We start from the raw sequence: 18292 nt of genomic DNA on the forward strand, positions 1-18292 counted from the left end.
TTAAATCCACATTTTGAGTCTACTTAAGACACTTGGGCCGTCAGAGAGGACTGAATGGCTCAAGAGGCAGAAAGTTACCCGACACCCTTCCCTTTCCAGCTCATGTTTAGCATTCGTTCACGGGAGTGATGATCCAGAAATCATTGAGGTGTACAGGGTTTTCTCCCAAGAGTCTGGAGAGTTCTCAAACTAATTTCCAGGAAAAAGGAACATAAACGTGGGGACTGCTACATGTGGAAGGCCACCTGTGGTAGCTCAGGACACAAGCCAAGGACTCTGCCATGAAGTGTAACTGTGCTTCTCCAGAGAGGCCCACTCTACGCCTTCCTTCTTATCAGCGTGCTCAGTCCGAGGTCGATCCCACTGCTTCTCTATGTGCAACTTCGCACACAAACGGCCCTGTGTAATCGTGTTGACACGGACTCTGCATTTGAAGCCATGTTTGGGTTCAAAGTATACCTATCTCTTGGCTTGGAAACAAGAGCAGCTTAGTCTTGGCTTGTACATTTCCTCCCATCCCTTTGAATTTGTTAAAGTTGCCCTTGGATCAACTAAGCTGACATTGAAAAACATATATAGAAATAATAAGTGAGTTGTTCCCTTAGGGTCATTCCTACGTGGCCTGGGAAGGAACCTGAAGAGCTTGGGCATGGTGGTAAGTCCCATTTGCTTATACCTTGTTTATTCAATTTGATTAAAACTAAAGGCTTTACTCCAAAAAACTGTTTAAAGAATTCTGAACTAATTTCTTTTTAGGCAACTGGTAATTCTGCCTGCTTGCCAGAATGACTGTCTTGTTTAATCTGCAAAGATTGAACAAAAAACAAAAACAAAAAACAAACAAAAAATCCTCTCTCTCTCATACATTTAGAAGGCAGATTAATGAATACCCAGTTATTTGTGTAACAGCTCAACAGAAGAATCATTTACCTGACCCGTCTCTTCAAATCTTTTTCTGTCTGCACTGTCAATGACGTATATCTGCAATGTAGGAGAAGAAGGTTACTTCAATGAGCGGCTGTGTGAAAGACATGGCACCTTCTATGGAGGGAGCGGATGATCCTGCCAGCCAATTTCACACGTGCGCAGCACACAGAAATTGAGCCAGTAACTCTTACCTCACCTGTGGATGCAAAATAACCTAATCAATCAATCAATCAATCAATGAACTGGGAGGTGCCCCAATATCCCTCCAGCAAAGCTCCAAAATAAAAAGTCAGTTGAGTCGAGCAGGATGAAAATAGCTTCATTTACTGGGCATTCACTAAACATTCTTGCAAGATTTAGCACATTAATCCTCGTTACAACTCTGTGAGATAGATCTCATTATTTTCCCATGTTACACATAAATAAACATAAGCTCAAAGAAGTTAAATAACTTGCTCCAGTTACATCAGGTACTGACAATGTCGTTGTCATTGCCCTGGCTGGCGTCATGTCGTTGTTCAAGCCCTGGCTGGCACAGCTCAGTGGATTGAGCGCGGGCTGCGAACCAAAACATCACAGGTTCGATTCCCAGTCAGGGCACATGCCTGGGTTGCAGGCCACGGCCCCCAGCAACCGCACATTGATGTTTCTCTCTCTCTCTCTTTCTCCCTCCCTTCCTTCTCTAAAAATAAATAAATAAAATCTTAATATTAAAAAAAAAACCACTGGGATTCAAACACAAGTGTACCTCACAGTAAACTCCAGAGTCACTCTTTTTTTTTTTTTAAGATTTTGTTTATTTATTCTTAGAGAGCATGGAAGGGAGGGAGAAAGAGAGGGAAAGAAACATTGGCCCACAACCCCAGCATGTGCTCTGACTGGGAATTGAACCTGTGACCTTTCTGTTGGCAGGCTGGCGCTCAATCTACTGAGCCAGGGCCAGAGTCACTCTTAAGCACTCCGCTAATGCTGCATCCCAAGATGTCTGGAATGGACGGTGTTTTGAGACATCTACAAATCCTAGTCTTTGGACATCGTTACTCCGAAAGTGTCATTTGCAGTATTAACCATACGCTGACCTCATGCGCTGAGGCAGGAGCCCCAGTGGTCTCTCCATTCCTACCCTCACAGGCTGCTCGGAGGTTAGGAGCAAGTACTGGAGATAAGCAAGGGCATGCATGGTCTTTGCCAGAGTAAGAGAAGTCTAGAGATACATCGTAAATTATAAATCCAAAGCTTTCCCTCCTGTTGCTGAATTTTTTAAAATTTTTATTTTTATTGATTTTAGATAGAGAAAGGGAGAGAGAAACAAACATCAATTTGTTGTTCCACTTATTTATATATTCATTGATTGCTTCCTGTATCTGCCCTGACCTGGGATAGAACCTGCAACTTGGAGTTTTGAGACTACACTCTAACCAATGGAGCTATGGGGCCAGGGCTCACTGAATTTTATTTGTTGCACAAACAACATCCTATAGCTATAAAGAAAATAGGAAGACCAAAAAAGAAAGCCACCTATAGTTACAGAGCCCAAACATATTAATTTCTTATGAAAGCTCTCTTTTAATTCTTCATATGAAATTTTAAAAAGAAAATCAGATATAATTTTGTAGTAGTTTTAAAAATTAAATGATATATTAAATATGTTCCCAGTTGCTAATCTTAAAAATTATCAAATTTTCTAACCTCCTTTAAAAAATTTAGAACTGTTCTTAAATTAATGGTACAATGAAAACACCCCTTTTCCGCTTATTTATACATTCATGGGTTGATTCTTTTTTTTGTATTAGTTTAAGTTTATTTTTATTTATTTTTCAACTTGTTTTAAAAATTTTAATTGTTGTTCAAGTACAGTTTTCTGCCTTTTACCCCCACCCTACCCCCCCAGCCCTCCCCATCTCCCTCCTGTTTCCATCCCCCCCTTGTTATTGTCCACATGTCCTTTATACTTGTTCTTGCTCATGGGTTGATTCTTGTACGTGCCCTGACTGGGGATCAAACCTGCAACCTTGGCGTATTGGGATGATGCTCTAACCAACTGAGCTACCTGGCCAGGGCCTGAAAATGCCCTTTTAAAAGAGCATACAATGAGTCCTCATTTAATGTCATTTATAGATTCTGCAACTTTAAGCGAAACTACAAATAACAAAACCAGTTTTACCACAGGCTAATTGACATGAGTTAAGTTCCTACAACATCTCATCAATGTTACAATCAAACAATGTGAACAAAATGACATTATTCGAGGACCTGCTGTATTCATTTAAAAACAATAAAAAGCAATCAACTCTCACTTTACATGCCTTAAATGACATAAACTGATATACTATAATGCACGTAGACATTTCCGTGTGCAGGTCAAATTCTGTGCTACTTGAAAACTTGTTTTCTTTTGAAAGAAAACAATTAAAATTCCTTTGCTTAATGCACTTTCATTTAGAATCAATCACCAGTGCTAAATATACCAGGAACCAAGTTCAGCTTTTCCTCTGAAGAATATCCTGTTTCTACCTGTGTCTTCCATGGAGAATCATAAAGGAAGAAGGATGGATGTGTTTGGTCTCAGTATTTTACTCTTTTGCAGCCTTATTACTATTGTTGTTAATGTTACTCTGGACCCAATGTCAGTAAATGCATTAATGGGCTCTGCACAGCACAGACACCCAAAATTCCACTGTTTTCCCCCAGTGAGGCTCACATTTTTCAAGTAGGAGAAATGGTGTAAACACAGATACAGAAAGAAATGTAATGGGAAAGTGACCCTCAATATAAAAGACCTAGTGAGAATTATCTGAGCGTCCACAGTGGAATAGGATTATCTGCAGGCAGCAATGGACCAAAATGTGAGGGAGCGAAGAGGGTCAGGTGATCACGGGAGGGTGTTTGGGCTCAGAGGGCTTCCCGGAGGCAGCGTGCAGGTCCCTGGGTAAGAAAGGAATTACAAAGCAGGAAAAAATGTGCTAGCAAGCAAAGGCCATGAGTAACTAGTTTAGGGTGGAAAAGAAGAGGCTGAGACAAGGCTGAAAACACAGACACGCCATTAAGAAATCGGTATTTGATGTGATGGAAAACAGTTGGGAGAGGACAATAAGGAACGGGAAGGTTTTAATGACAAGAGAGATGATACCAGAGAATCCAGTGGCTGAAGATCAATGAGAAGAAAGTTTTAACTTTATTTGTAATTACTTGCCACATTACTTGCTAATTACTGCTCAGACATAAAATTTCACGGGAATACTTCCATTAAAATATTCAAAAGGAAGGTTTTCCTAAACTATATTCTTTCTATCATTTAGCATATTTTTTATAAAACTACACAATAATTCCGGGAAGAAGCCTATGAAATAACTGCCCCACGGATCTGGGGCCGAACGAAAGAGCCACGAGCACCAGGTCGTCTGCTGACACGCCAGTGAGCGCTTCTGCAGTGACGTGAACTTCTCTGGGTGGCTCCCCCCACCTCCACCCAACTGACCCAGGCTGGCCAGTATCTGTTTAATTCTGGTCAACAGATAAAGATAAGGATAGCCTTGTCTTTTTTTTTTTTTTTAATAATATAGCTGTTAATCTAATCATAATTTTTTTAAATCCAGAACTAAATAAATAATGAATAAAAAATACTCAAAGTATCAGATGAAGTAAAACACAGTGCTTCTGATTGATCTCAAAACATTATGGACCTTCAAAAAAATCAAGATTCATAAATGAATAACCAATAAAAATAGTCAGAAAATATGAGATAAAGTGAAATATCTATAGTGCTTCTGATTGACTTTAAAACATTATGGACCTTCAACCATCAAGTTTCATAAACCTATTCTAAAATAAAGTTGTTCATGGTACTGGGAATGATACTTTAAACAAAGCCAATCCATGCCTTCCTTGGCAATTGCTTTGAAATCGTTCTTCGGTTGCGGGGTGGGGGAAGACCAGAAGAAAAAGGTTTTTTTTTTCTGACGCAAGTTCAGCCTGCTCGGGATTACCCGATTTCCCAGGGACTGTCTGTGCGGCGCGTGAAGGGAGGGCTCTTTGTTTCTCCTGCTGCTGGTCCTCCTCCCTCCTGCTGCCACCTTTTGGCCATTTTATTGCTCCCATGTATTTCTCCACCAGAGGGACAGGCAGAGACAAGCGATGACACTAAAATGCGTGGCTTTTTAAACAAATGTTGGGTGAAAGTCTAAAGGGAGGTTGAAACTAACACATGAGATTTCTGGACAACGTGTGGTTTTCAATTACGTGCCCAGTAGCCTGGCCACTCCAGGGCGAGGGACACTGTGGAAAGGCTGCATGGAGCAGCTGTCTGCGAGCTCACTTGGTGTCTTGCACTTTGAGTGTGGGAATGATGACAAAGTTACTTTGTTTAAATTATGTTGCGCTTAAACACAAAACTGGTAATAATAATGTATATGGGGCTTAGTAATGGTATGAATATACCTTGAAAAAAATGATGTATTTTTATCAAAAGGCTGTTATTTCCTGGCCTAAAAGATGGAAGAGACCCTGTCCCCTCCTCTCTACTGTCCCTCAGGTCTTAGTTCTCAGTCACTTCCCCCAGGTGTCCTCAGGGTCATCTTCCCTGGGAATAACTCGGGAACTTTTAGCAGCTGCCCTGACTCTTTCAAACTCCTAGAGAGCTGTTTAATGCTCTACAGAAATCTTCTCCTGTAAAGGTTCAGATAGTAAATATTTTTGGTTTTGTGGCTCACACAAGCTCTTTCACAACCATTGAAACTTTGCTGTCGCAATGTGAAAGCAACCATAAAATACAGGGTGGACAAAATATGTAAGAAAAATTTAATTTTTTTTTAAAAGCAAGCTACCATTTGAAAAAAAAAAACTGGGATGGGCAAAAGTAGGTTTACAGTTGTGAGTATGCAAAACCGAGTTTACACTTGTATCATTATTTATTAATTACTACATTACTTATTTGTATTGCCACTGTAAACCTACTTTTGTCCACCCTTGTACGTAAACAAGTGGATGTGGCTTCTTACAACAGAACTTTATTTATGGAAACTGAAATGTGAGTTTCATTTCATGTTCATGTGATGAAATCTTACTCTTCTTTTGATTGTTTTCAACCATTGAAAAATATAAAAGCCATTACTGGCTCACAAGCTATAGAATAACAGAAGGCAGGCTGGATCAGTTTAGAGCTGGCTCACCGCTTCACAGCGAGAATTTACTGCACCCGGAGATAACTGACAAGCCTTCACCAGGCAACTGCACGTGTCAAGCCTCAGGACTGCTGTGGAGGTGGTACAATAGATCTTTACAGCCAACAATGGAAAACGATTACACAAACAGACCAATATGACCCATCAATCCTGCCACTCCAAGGTGCTACAAAACTGGCAAACTGGACTAGAGGCACCGGGCCTTAGAATCTAACCCTGGGGGCTCTGCTGCTCCCCAAGATTTGCTTAACCTCAAACCACACTGGAAAGTCATGGACTATCGACACTGAATCCAAAACACTGTCTGGTACCGGGCAGTGTAATGCAGCTGGCAGAAGCTCCTGCAGGGTTGATCTAGGGATCTTTGCCGGATTGCTCGCCAGTTCCTGGGCACTCTATGCAGGAGAGTGGCACCCAGGGCCAAATGACAACAGCCTTGCCGTCTACCCTGGATATGATGGAGCTTATGATTTAAAATTACCGTGACCTGTAGACCAGAGACTTTCTGAGACCTCCTTATGGAGCCTTGGAGTCATTCACGTCCTTATAAACTGCTCTTATTTGAGTTTTTTTTTTTAAAGACTTTATTTACTTATTTTCAGAGAGAGGGAAAGGAGGGAGAAAGAGAGGGAGAGGAACATCAGTGTGTGGTTGCCTCTCACACGCCCCCTACTGGGGACCTGGCTTGCAATCCAGGCCTGTGCCCTGACTGGGAACTGACCCTTTGGTTTGTAGGCCGGTGCTCAGTCCACTGAGCCACACCAGCCAGGGCTGAGTATTTCTTTTCAAGTGCTTTAATCTGCAAGATGAACAGAGAAAACTGTTATTTCTCTCAACCACCTGCTTTTTCTTACCTCTTGACTCAAAAAGCAAAAGAGGATTTAAAGCTCCATTCCCAATTTTACTGAGATATAATTGGCAATAGCACTGTATAAGGCATAAACATAATGATTTGATTTGGTGTGGATTTGCTTAACATACTACTTAAAAAAAGTGGTGGTCGGGGAGATGAAACAAAAGATCGCCAAAACTGAAAATAAGGAAGCTGGTGATGGCTAGGCTTCCATTATACTATTTTCTTGACCTTTACTTAACTTTGAAAACTTCTAAAATTAAAGAATTATATTTCAAGAAGAGACAAATTATTTGAGATTACAGAAATTTCTTTCTATCTTAAAGGGACTTTTTTTTTCTTTTCTGTTCTCCTAGAACGTATATAATACGTTTTGGAAGAATCACCGGTGGAACAGATGGATAAACGGATAGAATCGTGTGTCTCATCTTTTTCTTCCATCTTTAATCCGGCACCAGAAATATGGTGGAACGTAGCTTCACCGAGAGCCAGGAACACGATGAGCCCATGTGTCGCCCATCGCGGGACCTCGAATGCCTTTGCTGATCGCACACTTGCACACTTTTGTGCTAGTCTCCGTTTAAGGGCCAAGGCAAGTAGGTGAATGCACTACTCGTAGCCCCAGCAGTGACGGAGATGCTCTACCCATTTTCCTGTTCATTTTTTTAGATTTTATTTATTTATTTTTAGAGAGACAGGAAGTGGGGAAGAAAGAGAAGGAGAGAAACATCAATGTGCGAGAGACTTCAGTTGGTTGCTGCTCACATACCCCCAACTGGGGGCCTGGCCCACAACCCGGGCATGTGTCCTGACAGGGAATTGAACTGGCGACCTTTTGGGTTGCAGGCCACAGCTGAATCCACTGAGCTACACCAGCTGGGCTGCTCTACTCATTTTTTAAAATGGAATTTGTTTTTATGTTTTTAAAGATTTTATTTATTTATTTTCTGAGAGAGAGGAAGGAGAAAGAGAGGGAGAGAAACACTGATTGGTTATCCCTGACTGGGAATTGAACAGGCAACCCTTTGGTTCTCGGGCCGGCACTCGGTCTACTGAGCCACACCAGCCGGGGCTGATCTCATTTTATAGAAGGAATTAACAATCCCCAGACTTGGCCATAATGATGCACAATCACAGAATCTCAGAGTTGGAAAGGAATTTAAAAGTTATGAACTCCACATCCTACCTAATGTCAGAATCCATCTATAACAATTATCCATTTCATCTGTTAGGTGCTTTTCTCAGCACTTTGCTTTCTTGACAAAGAATGCTCACATTCCAGTGGGGGAGAAGGCAATAAATAAACATGTTTGAGATGACAGGTACTAATAAATCTGGTACAGGGAGAAAAAGAGCAGAGACAAACCGCAGTGCGAGAGGGTCACAATTTTAAATATAGTAATCATAGGGGGGGTGTTACAATTTTAAATATAGTAATCAGAGAAGGTCTCCTGGTGAGGTGACACGTGAGCAAAAACTTGAAGGAGGTGAAGGAATGGGCATGAGGATGTCTAAGGAAACAGAATTCTAGCACGGGATGACAAAGGCCCCCAGGTGGGAGCACGCTAGAGTTCTGGGGACTCAGCAAGGAAGCCCGTGTGTTGGGAAGTGCTGAGTTGGGAAGGGGAAGATGAGTCAGACGGATAAGAAAAGCCAGAAGGTAGGGGGCCTTGGAGGCCTCTGGAAGAGCCTTGGCTTTCACTCCGAGATGGAAAAGCGTATGCCTTAAGAGGGTCATGACAGCTACAGTGTTGAGAAGTGTCTTCCGGGGGTGAGGCGACAGTAAGAGACCAGTCAGGGTGCCACCACAACGATCAGTGCGCAGGAGCAGCGCGGGTGGGAAGAAGTCGGCTGCCGGCAATACTCCGAAGGTGGGACTGATGGGCTTGACTGGTGGATCCCAGGAAGGGAGGGAGAGGAAAAGGAGCCAAGGAAGACTCCAGTGCTTTCAGGTGAAGAGACCTGTCATTTACTGAGAAGACGGTAGGAGGAGAGGTTTCGGGCAGGGGTGGATGAAGACACAAATTTGGTTTTGGACATGTTGAGGGTGAAGGGACTTATCAGCCACTGAAGTGGAGATGTCAAATAGGCAACTGGCTACATGAGACTGAGTTCCAGGCTGGAGCTAACATTTTTGGATTTACCATCATGCAGGAGGTCATTAACACCTGGAACTGGAGGTGGTCACCTAATCAGCGACGTCGGGGAGAAAAGCACAGGCCTGAACCGTGAGGGTGCTCCGGCCAACCTGTGGAAGTCATGAGGAAAACTACAGCAATGGAGACGGAGGAGGAGGAGCCAGTGAGATGGGAGGAAAACCGAGACAATGGAATCCTTGAAGCCGAGGAAAGACAATGCTTCGAGGACGGCATCCCAACTTTGTTACATGTGCTGACAGGTCAAGTAAGATGAGCACTGAGCACTGAACTTGGGACTTGGCAACGTGGAACTCCTCGCGAGCCAGCATGGAGGGTTCTGCGTGGCCGGGAGGGGAGGAAGGGAAGACGGAGAGTACAGAAAACTCCCCTAAGGAGTTCTGTTGTAAAGAGAGGCTGAGGAACGGGATGGTATCTAGAGGGGAGTACAGCGCTGGGACAAGTTTTTGTTTTTAAAACAAGAGAAACTACAGGATGCGGGCACGCTGATAGGAACGATGCAGCGGGAAGAGGCACGTAGGCAGCAGCAGCAGGATGAAGTTATTTGAGAGGCAGGATGATCCCTGCAGGTAAGGAAGACAAAGGTGTGGCTGACAGTGCAGTTCATCATCTATGGTCACAACTGAAATAAGTGCAAACTTCCAGCTCAAAGTCAGTGAAAATAATAATGCAATTTTTTTCCTATCCAAGTTCCTGAGACCCCTTAGTTTTAGGGTGTGAGCAGGAGAGTGAGGGGCTAAGACAGGGTGAGTGACAAGATCACTGGAGGAACAAGGACGAAAGGCTGAGGTACTGGAGAAATCATGTATCTGGACAGTGAAATCTCTAAGGATTCTGAAACAGCAGCTCTGGAGAACGTGACAGGGAGCTGGGAGCTAATGTTCCAGTGTCTTCCTGAACAAAGGCCACCTCAGCCAGGGAATCCCCAACGCATGAGGCAGCAACTCCTAACTCTGGACAGTTACAATTATAGGGAACTTCTTCCTTATTTTGAGTTCATCTCTACCACCTAATACTCACCAAACTGCTCCTTGCCTACTGCTTTAGAAATATTTATACTGCAGCTAATCTCTCTGACTTAAAACAGTTCTCAAAGCAACTGAAGACAGTTACAAGTGTTTTCTCTCCCAGGAAGGACATCGTCAGGTCTTTCAAGCATTCCTTATGGGTCACTGTTTCCAGGGCTCGCTCTACTTCCATTGCTCAGGGTGGGATACACTTGATTTGTTAAAATGACAAAGTTTGCCCTGGCTGGTGTAGCTCAGTGGATTCAGCGCGGGCTGCGAACCAAAGTGTCCCAGGTTCGATTCCCAGCCAGGGTACATTCCTGGGTTGCAGGCCATAACCCCCAGCAACCGCACATTGATGTTTCTCTCTCTCTCTGTTTCTCTCTCTCTCTCTCTCTCTCCCCCTCCCTCCCTCCCTCTCTTCCCTCCCTAAAAATAAATAAATAAAATCTTAAAAAAAACAACAAAGTTAGTGGCACAATCTTCTGACTTCCCTTCTGCTGTTCAAATCACTACGGTAATCAATAAATACTTTATTTGCCGTGGTGGGTGTGGGCACAGCATTGTTACTGAGCAACAGCAAAACATTATACAAGTTATACAAAGAGGTTTCTCCCTCACGGTCTGGAGCCTTCTGCTAGCCCTAAATTTATGGTGACTAATGTTACGGCAATGGGATTATTGACAAGAAGGCTCATTACAGTGTTCATGTTCCTAACGTGGCAGAAAAGACTGCGAATTAACACATCAAAAGGAGTACTTACAAGAATATCAGTGTTTTCAAAATAATTCCTCCAGTATGGTCTGATTTTCCTCTGCCCGCCAATGTCCCATACGTTCAGTTTAAAACCTTGTGATTGCACACTTTTGATGTTAAAACCCTGCAACAGAGAAAGGCAAAAACACCAAGTTTTATTAAGCTTCAGGATCATAATTTAGATGAAGTTATATTTGACAGCTATGTTATTTATGAATTCTGAGGTGCTCTTCCAGATGTGACACTGGTAATACTGAAAACAGTTTGTATGATAGGGAAGAGAGAGCTGTGTTTACACGTGCATATTTCATTCAGGTGGTGGAGTCAGGGTTATAATATCATGGCTACCACGATGTGCTTTCCATAACGAGTACACACACACACACACACACACACACACACACCTGCTGAGGACAACTTGGTGAGAGAATAGTTCTGGAAGCACAGACCACACCCCAGATGAGTCCTCAGGATGGAGACATTTAACAGGACACTACATGTAACTGACAAAACAACCAAAGCTGGATCTGAAACCTCAACAGAACAGACCAAAGGCAAAAGCTACGATCTGGAAGACTGGATTCTTTAGGAGTGGTTCACAGTTAATACAGGAATGTCCTCACGTGGATTACTCAGGAAAAGGAAGGCGCTGATTTCAGGACGCTGTGAGGGAGGCTGGGGAATGACCGGATTAGGGGCCCCGTGAGGAAGGTGGGGCCTGCTGGAACGTGTTCGAACTCTGAAGTGGAGCCCTCAATTACAGGCAGTGACGAAAACAAACAAGCAAGCAAGCAAGCAAGCAAGCAGCCGTTGGCAGCTGTTCTTTAGTCAGTATTTCCGATGAACCTGAAAGGAGAGGACTCATTTTCAGGACTGTCGCTAGAGGTGGAACCCTGTGGAAGGTGAGCAGATCAGACGCAGGCAGAGCTGGGAGCTGGGAGTTAGTGAGCAGAGAAATTAACAAGAACGCTGGGGTTCCGAGAGAAGGCATTTCATGAGCAAGAATAAAAAAAAATATTCCTGCAAAAATGATAATAGTGAAATCAGGATTTGAAAAACCCAATCCACAGTGTGCTCCACAGCAGCCCGTTTCCCCCAGAATAACTGGAGGTGAGTGCGTTGGGGGCGCCTCCAGGAGCACGGCTTCCTCCAGCAGCTCGCCAACACTGCTGCCCAGCACAGACGGGAGAGGACTGGTGCGATGGTGCAGGAACACTGCCGCCCGGACTTCCCCTGAGGATACACAAACAGTCCCTGGAGAGGGACTGCGGGCGATGCTGACCGCAACGCCTCTAAAGCGCCAATGACTAAATAAATTAGAAGTTTAAGAGTTGTAAAGGGAAGTGACTTAGGCTTATTGTAAAAGGCTACTTCATTCTGACTCATTGGCAGAACCACTTTTGTGAGCTTAAAAATTCTATACATAACTACAATAGTAATTGTCAAGACTGGTAACATCAAATCCTTCTGAAATGAAGCAGGGATAAATAAGAGTTAATCCTGGAATTCAACCATATGTACCAACTGCCTTCAAGTTCTACTAAGTCATCAGACCCAATCTACTAAGAAATACTCTAAGGAAATAATGAGTAGATATAAACATTTAGAGAGATGTATTGCATTAGTATTTATAACAACATATAAAGATGTTCAACATAAACAGCATATTTACCATAAGCCTTTTTAATTTATTTTAAATATGCCCCTCATATATATGCATAGAAAAAAGTTAATGGGTATATAACTAAATGTTAATAGTGGTTATGTATGAATGGACATTATAGGTGATTTTCAGTTTCTCAATTTTACTTTTTAATGCTTTCTAAGTTTACTATAATGAGCATCTATTACTTTTTCTAATATACAAACAAAAACACACCAAAAGTTTGTTTTTAAAAAGTAAATATGAAGTCTTGACATAGTACTGGGTGGGGCAAAAGTAGGTTTACAGTTGTGAGTACACAAAATAGTTTATTCTTGTACTATTGTCCACAAGAACAACCGTAAACCACCTACTTCTGCTCTACCCTGTATTATAAGAACCACCTACAACACATCAAACAAAGCTAGGAAGCTAGAATTGGAACTCTGGGTCCATAACTTTGAGTTCATTTCCATGTTTGCGGCATGGAAGTCCTATTTTAGTGGTGTTCTGGAGATGTACAAATCACCCCCCGCCCCCCCAAAAAAGTTAGCCCTTCTTTTTCTGGCAGAAACCCTCACACACTTAGATGAAGTTATCTGAACTTATCTGAGTTTCAGCCCTTCTGGGCTAGCCTACTGTAATACGCTCCTCCTTAGGCTATACATTAGATTCGTTCAGAAGTTGTAAAATTGCTCATTTTTCTGCAAAGAGTATTGGGTCTGTAAGACTTGCAGGCCATGAAGTACACACACCAGCAGAGCCACTCAAACCCCACCGAAGCTCTTATCACACTGTGGCGACAGAAAATGCTAAGTAACCCTGGGTTTGCTAAAACCTCTACTGGTCAAACACTTTCAAGTGACTAAGCCTAACAGGACTCTCCCTCCTTACAAAACCCAAAGGCTTGGCCGAAGGTCGAGCTTTCTCAGAATTTCCTACAGGGAAGGAGGTCTAAAGGAGCAGACTAGAGTTCTTCCCACCGGGACCTGTCTTTCAACTTCCAGACAGCGAGCACCACCAGCACCACCACTGCCTTGCCCTTGTGTTTTCTTGCTTAGCCTTAGGAAAGAGTAGCGTTGATGAAGCTGGATTAAAAATATAGGTAGTTGGTTTTTTATTTTAAAAATTGATATATATATTTGTATTTATTAAGTCTGAAAAATATACACTAAAATATTAACAGTGGCTTTTCTCACAGCACTCTTTGGTTTTCTCCTTTGTACTTTCTCTGTGTTTTCTACATGAAATAATTTCATAATCAGAGAAGATAAAGCTATTTTAAAAAAATATTTAATTTATTTATTCTTAGAGAAAGGGGAATGGAGGGAGAAAGAGAGGGAGAGAAAAACCCATCAACCTCCTCTCACACACACCCCAACAGGGGACGTGGCCCTCAACACAGGCATGTGCCCTGACGGGGAATCAAACCAGCGACCCTGCACTTTGTAGGACGATGCCCAACCCACTGGGCCACACCAGTCAGGGTGATAAGGCTATTTTCAAAAAGGAACCACGTAGGCCCTGGTGGGGTAGCTCAGTTGGTTAGAGTGTAGTCCCCACATACTGATGGTGCGGATAGGATCCTGGCTCAGGGCACACACAAGAATCAACCAGTGAATGTAAAAATAAGTGGAACAACAATTGATGTTTCTCTCTCTAAAATCAATCAATCAACAACAAAATTTAAAACAGCAATCACTTAGCTCGGAGGGAACTGCTTGCCTTGCCATAGGTATTCATACATATTTATTTGAATTATTTATTTTAAAAGTTATAAAATATACATAAAATAAAATTTACCATTTTAACCACGCAGTTCAGTGGCGTCAAGCACAGTCACACTGTTGTGCAGCCATCACTGTCCTCCGCAGAACTTTTCCATCTCGCAACACTGACGCCGAGCCCACTAAACAGTACCTACCCTCACCGTCTCTGTCTGTATGTACTCGACTAGTCTAAGTATCTCATATGACTGGAATCTCTTGAAATGTTTAATGAATCTTAAGATTGCTTTTAAACAGTACAGACTTTTCTCAGTAACAAAACTTAGACGTGGACAAAACCGTATTTCTCACTTTGTGTTTCGTGTTGCTGTTATCATTTCCACATGTCCCACAAGCACCTGGGGCCGAGGCAGTGCTCACCTGTGTCGGCGTGATGTGGCTGATGTCTTCAGATGCGAGCTGCTTCAGAAGGGTGGTCTTGCCAGCATTGTCCAAGCCCAGGAGAAGGAGTCTCACCTCCTGGTCTGGTGCGCTTTTCAATTTACGCAGAATTGAGAGTAAGCCCTTGAACAACCACAAGAAAGATTACTTTGGGGGCACTAACATTGATTATTACTGAATATCAGTCTCTTCTCCTTGAAAAAATTCTTGGTTGGGCACAACTGTTATTCTTTTCTACTTTAACGCCACTTATTTCAGTTGCTTCCCCCTTCTAAGTTTTGGCAGAAGTAGGTTAGTAAATTCAGCAACTTAATAAATAGCACGGCTTACTCCTGCTCCTCTTATTAATCCAGCTTACTAGTCACCCCAGGCCCCCTGGGAGTATGAGCCACTACGTAATTCGTGTTTCCAAAGCCCTTCTTATAAACTTAAGACTACAGCACTCATCGTATCCGGCTATAAGTAATTGACTTCAGTATTCTCCTCCTTTACTAGCATGAAATTTCTGGCGAGTAAACACTATACCTTCTGTTTCCCACATGCCTGGCACTTGTTAGATAGATACTAGATAATAGTATTTGCCCAAGTAAATGTAAGATGTAAAGGTGCTATACAAAGAAATACAAAGAAGTTGTATGAAATTGTATCTGGGCTCTGTTCAAGTTTAAAACCGTCATTCAGTCAGCCCTGACCAGGTCGCTCAGCTCAGTTGGTTAGAGCGTCATTCTGATGCACCAAGGCTGCAGGTTCGATCTCCGGTCAGGGCACATACAAGAATTGACCAGTGTGTGCATAAATAAGTGGAACAACAAATCGGTGTTTCTCCTTTTCTCTCCCTCTAAATAAATAAATAAATAAAATTTTGAAAAAAAAAACCAACAACAACCGAGACTTCATCATTCAAAGTACTCTACCACTGTCTGGCTTTCATCGGACCCTTAGAGTACAGGTGCACAGCAGGTACGATCTGTTTTTCAGAATTCGATGGAACAGAGAAGTTAGGGAACTTAAAAGTCACTAATGAAGAAAAATCAAAATTCAATCCTGGTATTTTTGACCAGTGACCTAATATTTCTGTTTCTTGTTTTTATTATGATTAATTTTTATGGGTGGAAATAAACCAGGTTGCTTTTTATCTAAGAACATAAGAAAGATCTTATAAAAAAATCTTATAAGAGAGTTACTTGTTCTGTCCTGCATCTGACAATTTGTTCTAATGAGGCATGGTTACAACAAGAATCAAAGAATCCCATATTGTAAATGGCATTTAATCTAATCTCCCAGCTCAAGCAGAAATTCCTTCAAACTGAGTCTTAGAATTATATAAAATGGTTATATTTTTTTATCTGCATTATACCAGGCAATAGTTCAAATCAGTCTGTTCACTAAAGCCAAATAATAATTCTGGGAAATAATTCTCAACAACAGTCTTTGGGCAATGATATGCAAATATGTATAATTATTAAGAATTCCTTTCTCCTCAAAGACACTTTGTTTACCATTCCCAGTACTGTATTTGCATTGACTTGCTAAGAACCACATTAACCTCTATATGCCTCAAAATTTTCCAGAAATAAAATGGAAGATTTTGGTTAAAAACAGAAAGACAAGCCCTGGATGGAGTAGTTCAGTGGATTGAGTGTGGGCTGCGAACCAAAGTGTCGCAGGTTCGATTCCCAGTCAGGGTACATGCTTGGGTTGCAGGCCATGACCCCCAGCAACCGCACATTGATGTTTCTCTCTCTCTCTTTCTCCCTCCCTTTCCTCTCTAAAAATAAATAAGTAAAATCTTAAAAAACAAAACAAAACAAAACAGAAAGACAAATTCTATACCAAAAGATTTGGGGAAGAGAGGCTGAATAGACCTGAAACTAACAAACAAAAATAGGTCTTTTTTTTTCCCTTTAAAGGTATGACATTTCTTTCGTTTTCATCTTTTCTGGCCTTGAATACTTTGACACCATACCTTTTTGAAACTATATTTATGAGAAGTCTCCCTGGCTTCTGTTAGCTACATTGCAATCACTCATTTATAATACCACCTTTCAGAGCAGTTAAAATTAGAATCCTGAGGTCCTCAGAGGACTGGTGATACGAAAGGGCTGAGAACAGGGAAAACACACTGTGCTCCTCCTGAGCGCCTGACTAGATGTCCTCATTCCCTTTCCAGTAAAACTCTAAAACAACTGGACCTTATCCTATCAGTACGTTAACCAATGTACAGGTACAGTTCTCCTCATGTATTATCTACTAGTATAGAAATCGTGAAAGAAGGTTTGTTTTCTACAAAATGTTTTCAAGGTTCAAAATGAATGTTTTTGGTTTTTCCTCATGTATTTCTTCTTTAAAAAAATTAGTAAATAAAAATATTGCTTTCTGCAGGCTGAGACTTTGTACATACTCATTCAACTTGACATTGAATAATTAAAAGAAAAATTGAAAGCCCTGGCAGGCAGCTCAGTTGGTTAGAGTGTCATTCTGATAGTCCAAAGTTGTGGGTTCGATTCCTGGTCAGTGCACACACTGGAATCCACCACCAAATGCATAAATACATGGAACAACACATTGACGTTTTTCTCTTTTGTTCCCCGCCTTCCCCTCTCTCTCTCAAATCAATAAATAAAACATAAAAAGAAAAGAAAAATATAATTTCTATTCATCTTAAAAGGAGAGAAACTAAACACAGATGAGAACGAAACCATTCTGGGGTGGGTTTGAGGGTGGAGGCGGGGATGGGTCGGGTGGGGAGGGGAGTGCTGGAGTGAATAATGGAGACAACTGTCCTTGAACAACAATAAAAAAAAGAAAATTAGAAAACTATTTAAACATAAAAAAGAAAGAAACCATTCCAACTATAGCTAAACTTTATTGACCTAATGGTATAAAAGACAAGACTTCTACATTTCTAATGGGTTCCTCATTGGGAAACAGTGACTTCACCTGCTTCACCTTTAAGTGAAATTACAGAGAAAGGGAAAGTTCGGCTAATATCTTCTTCCAGAGAAATGATAAATGGCATCTCAAGCATGGTCCAGGCAAGACACATTCAAATACAATACAGCATCCTATTAACCCAACTACTCAGGACAGGGGATCACAGGATTACCAGCATTTGCTAAACAGGGAAGAGGGTATTTATAGATGTCAGGGTTCTGCCTGAAAGGTACAAGGTAAGCTGATTTAACCGGCTGGAGGAAAGAGCAGAGTAAGTCTATCCTAGGTGGCTATCCACGTATGTTCATACTTTATTGTCAATGTCAAATGAAGGAAGGCAAACATTAGAAATTAGTTTTATTATGGGGCTAAGTTTTACAGTTACAAATACAATGGAATGGATTGTTAAGGTGCATTTTTGGTCAAAATATTTATTCATTCATTCATCATTAAACACCCATGATGTGCCTGAGTACAACAGTGAGCAAAACAGACCTGGCCTCTATGTAGGATCTGTACTCCTATGACACTACATAAAGACAATTTAAGAAACAAGAACTTTAGTTAACTGTAGATTGTGTACTTGCCATGCACATATACCAGTTATGTGCATGCACCCTGGTAGACAAAAGTGGTCTGACTCAGCCATAAAATGTTTGAACAAAACT

General features: G+C 41.7%; 1 protein-coding gene and 1 long non-coding RNA gene across 2 annotated transcripts in view; one reads left to right on the forward strand and one right to left on the reverse strand.

Moving 5' to 3' along the window:
• The window catches only part of ARL3 (ADP ribosylation factor like GTPase 3), a 34370-nt gene that overhangs the window by 12653 nt on the left and 3425 nt on the right, over positions 1 to 18292 (reverse strand). The window contains exons 2-4 of the mRNA XM_028512988.2: positions 14670 to 14813; positions 10888 to 11004; positions 931 to 981 (exon numbers count right to left, since the gene is read on the reverse strand). Coding sequence (XP_028368789.1) covers positions 931 to 981; positions 10888 to 11004; positions 14670 to 14813 — 312 coding nt within the window. The remainder of the gene's footprint in view (positions 1 to 930; positions 982 to 10887; positions 11005 to 14669; positions 14814 to 18292) is intronic.
• On the forward strand, positions 515 to 14801 carry LOC118500894. Its single transcript, XR_004903478.1, has 2 exons — positions 515 to 655; positions 14645 to 14801. It is a non-coding gene; the product is annotated as an uncharacterized LOC118500894 (long non-coding RNA).

This window comes from Phyllostomus discolor, chromosome 5, assembly GCF_004126475.2.
Source record: "Phyllostomus discolor isolate MPI-MPIP mPhyDis1 chromosome 5, mPhyDis1.pri.v3, whole genome shotgun sequence".
NCBI classification, from domain to species: domain Eukaryota; kingdom Metazoa; phylum Chordata; class Mammalia; order Chiroptera; family Phyllostomidae; genus Phyllostomus; species Phyllostomus discolor.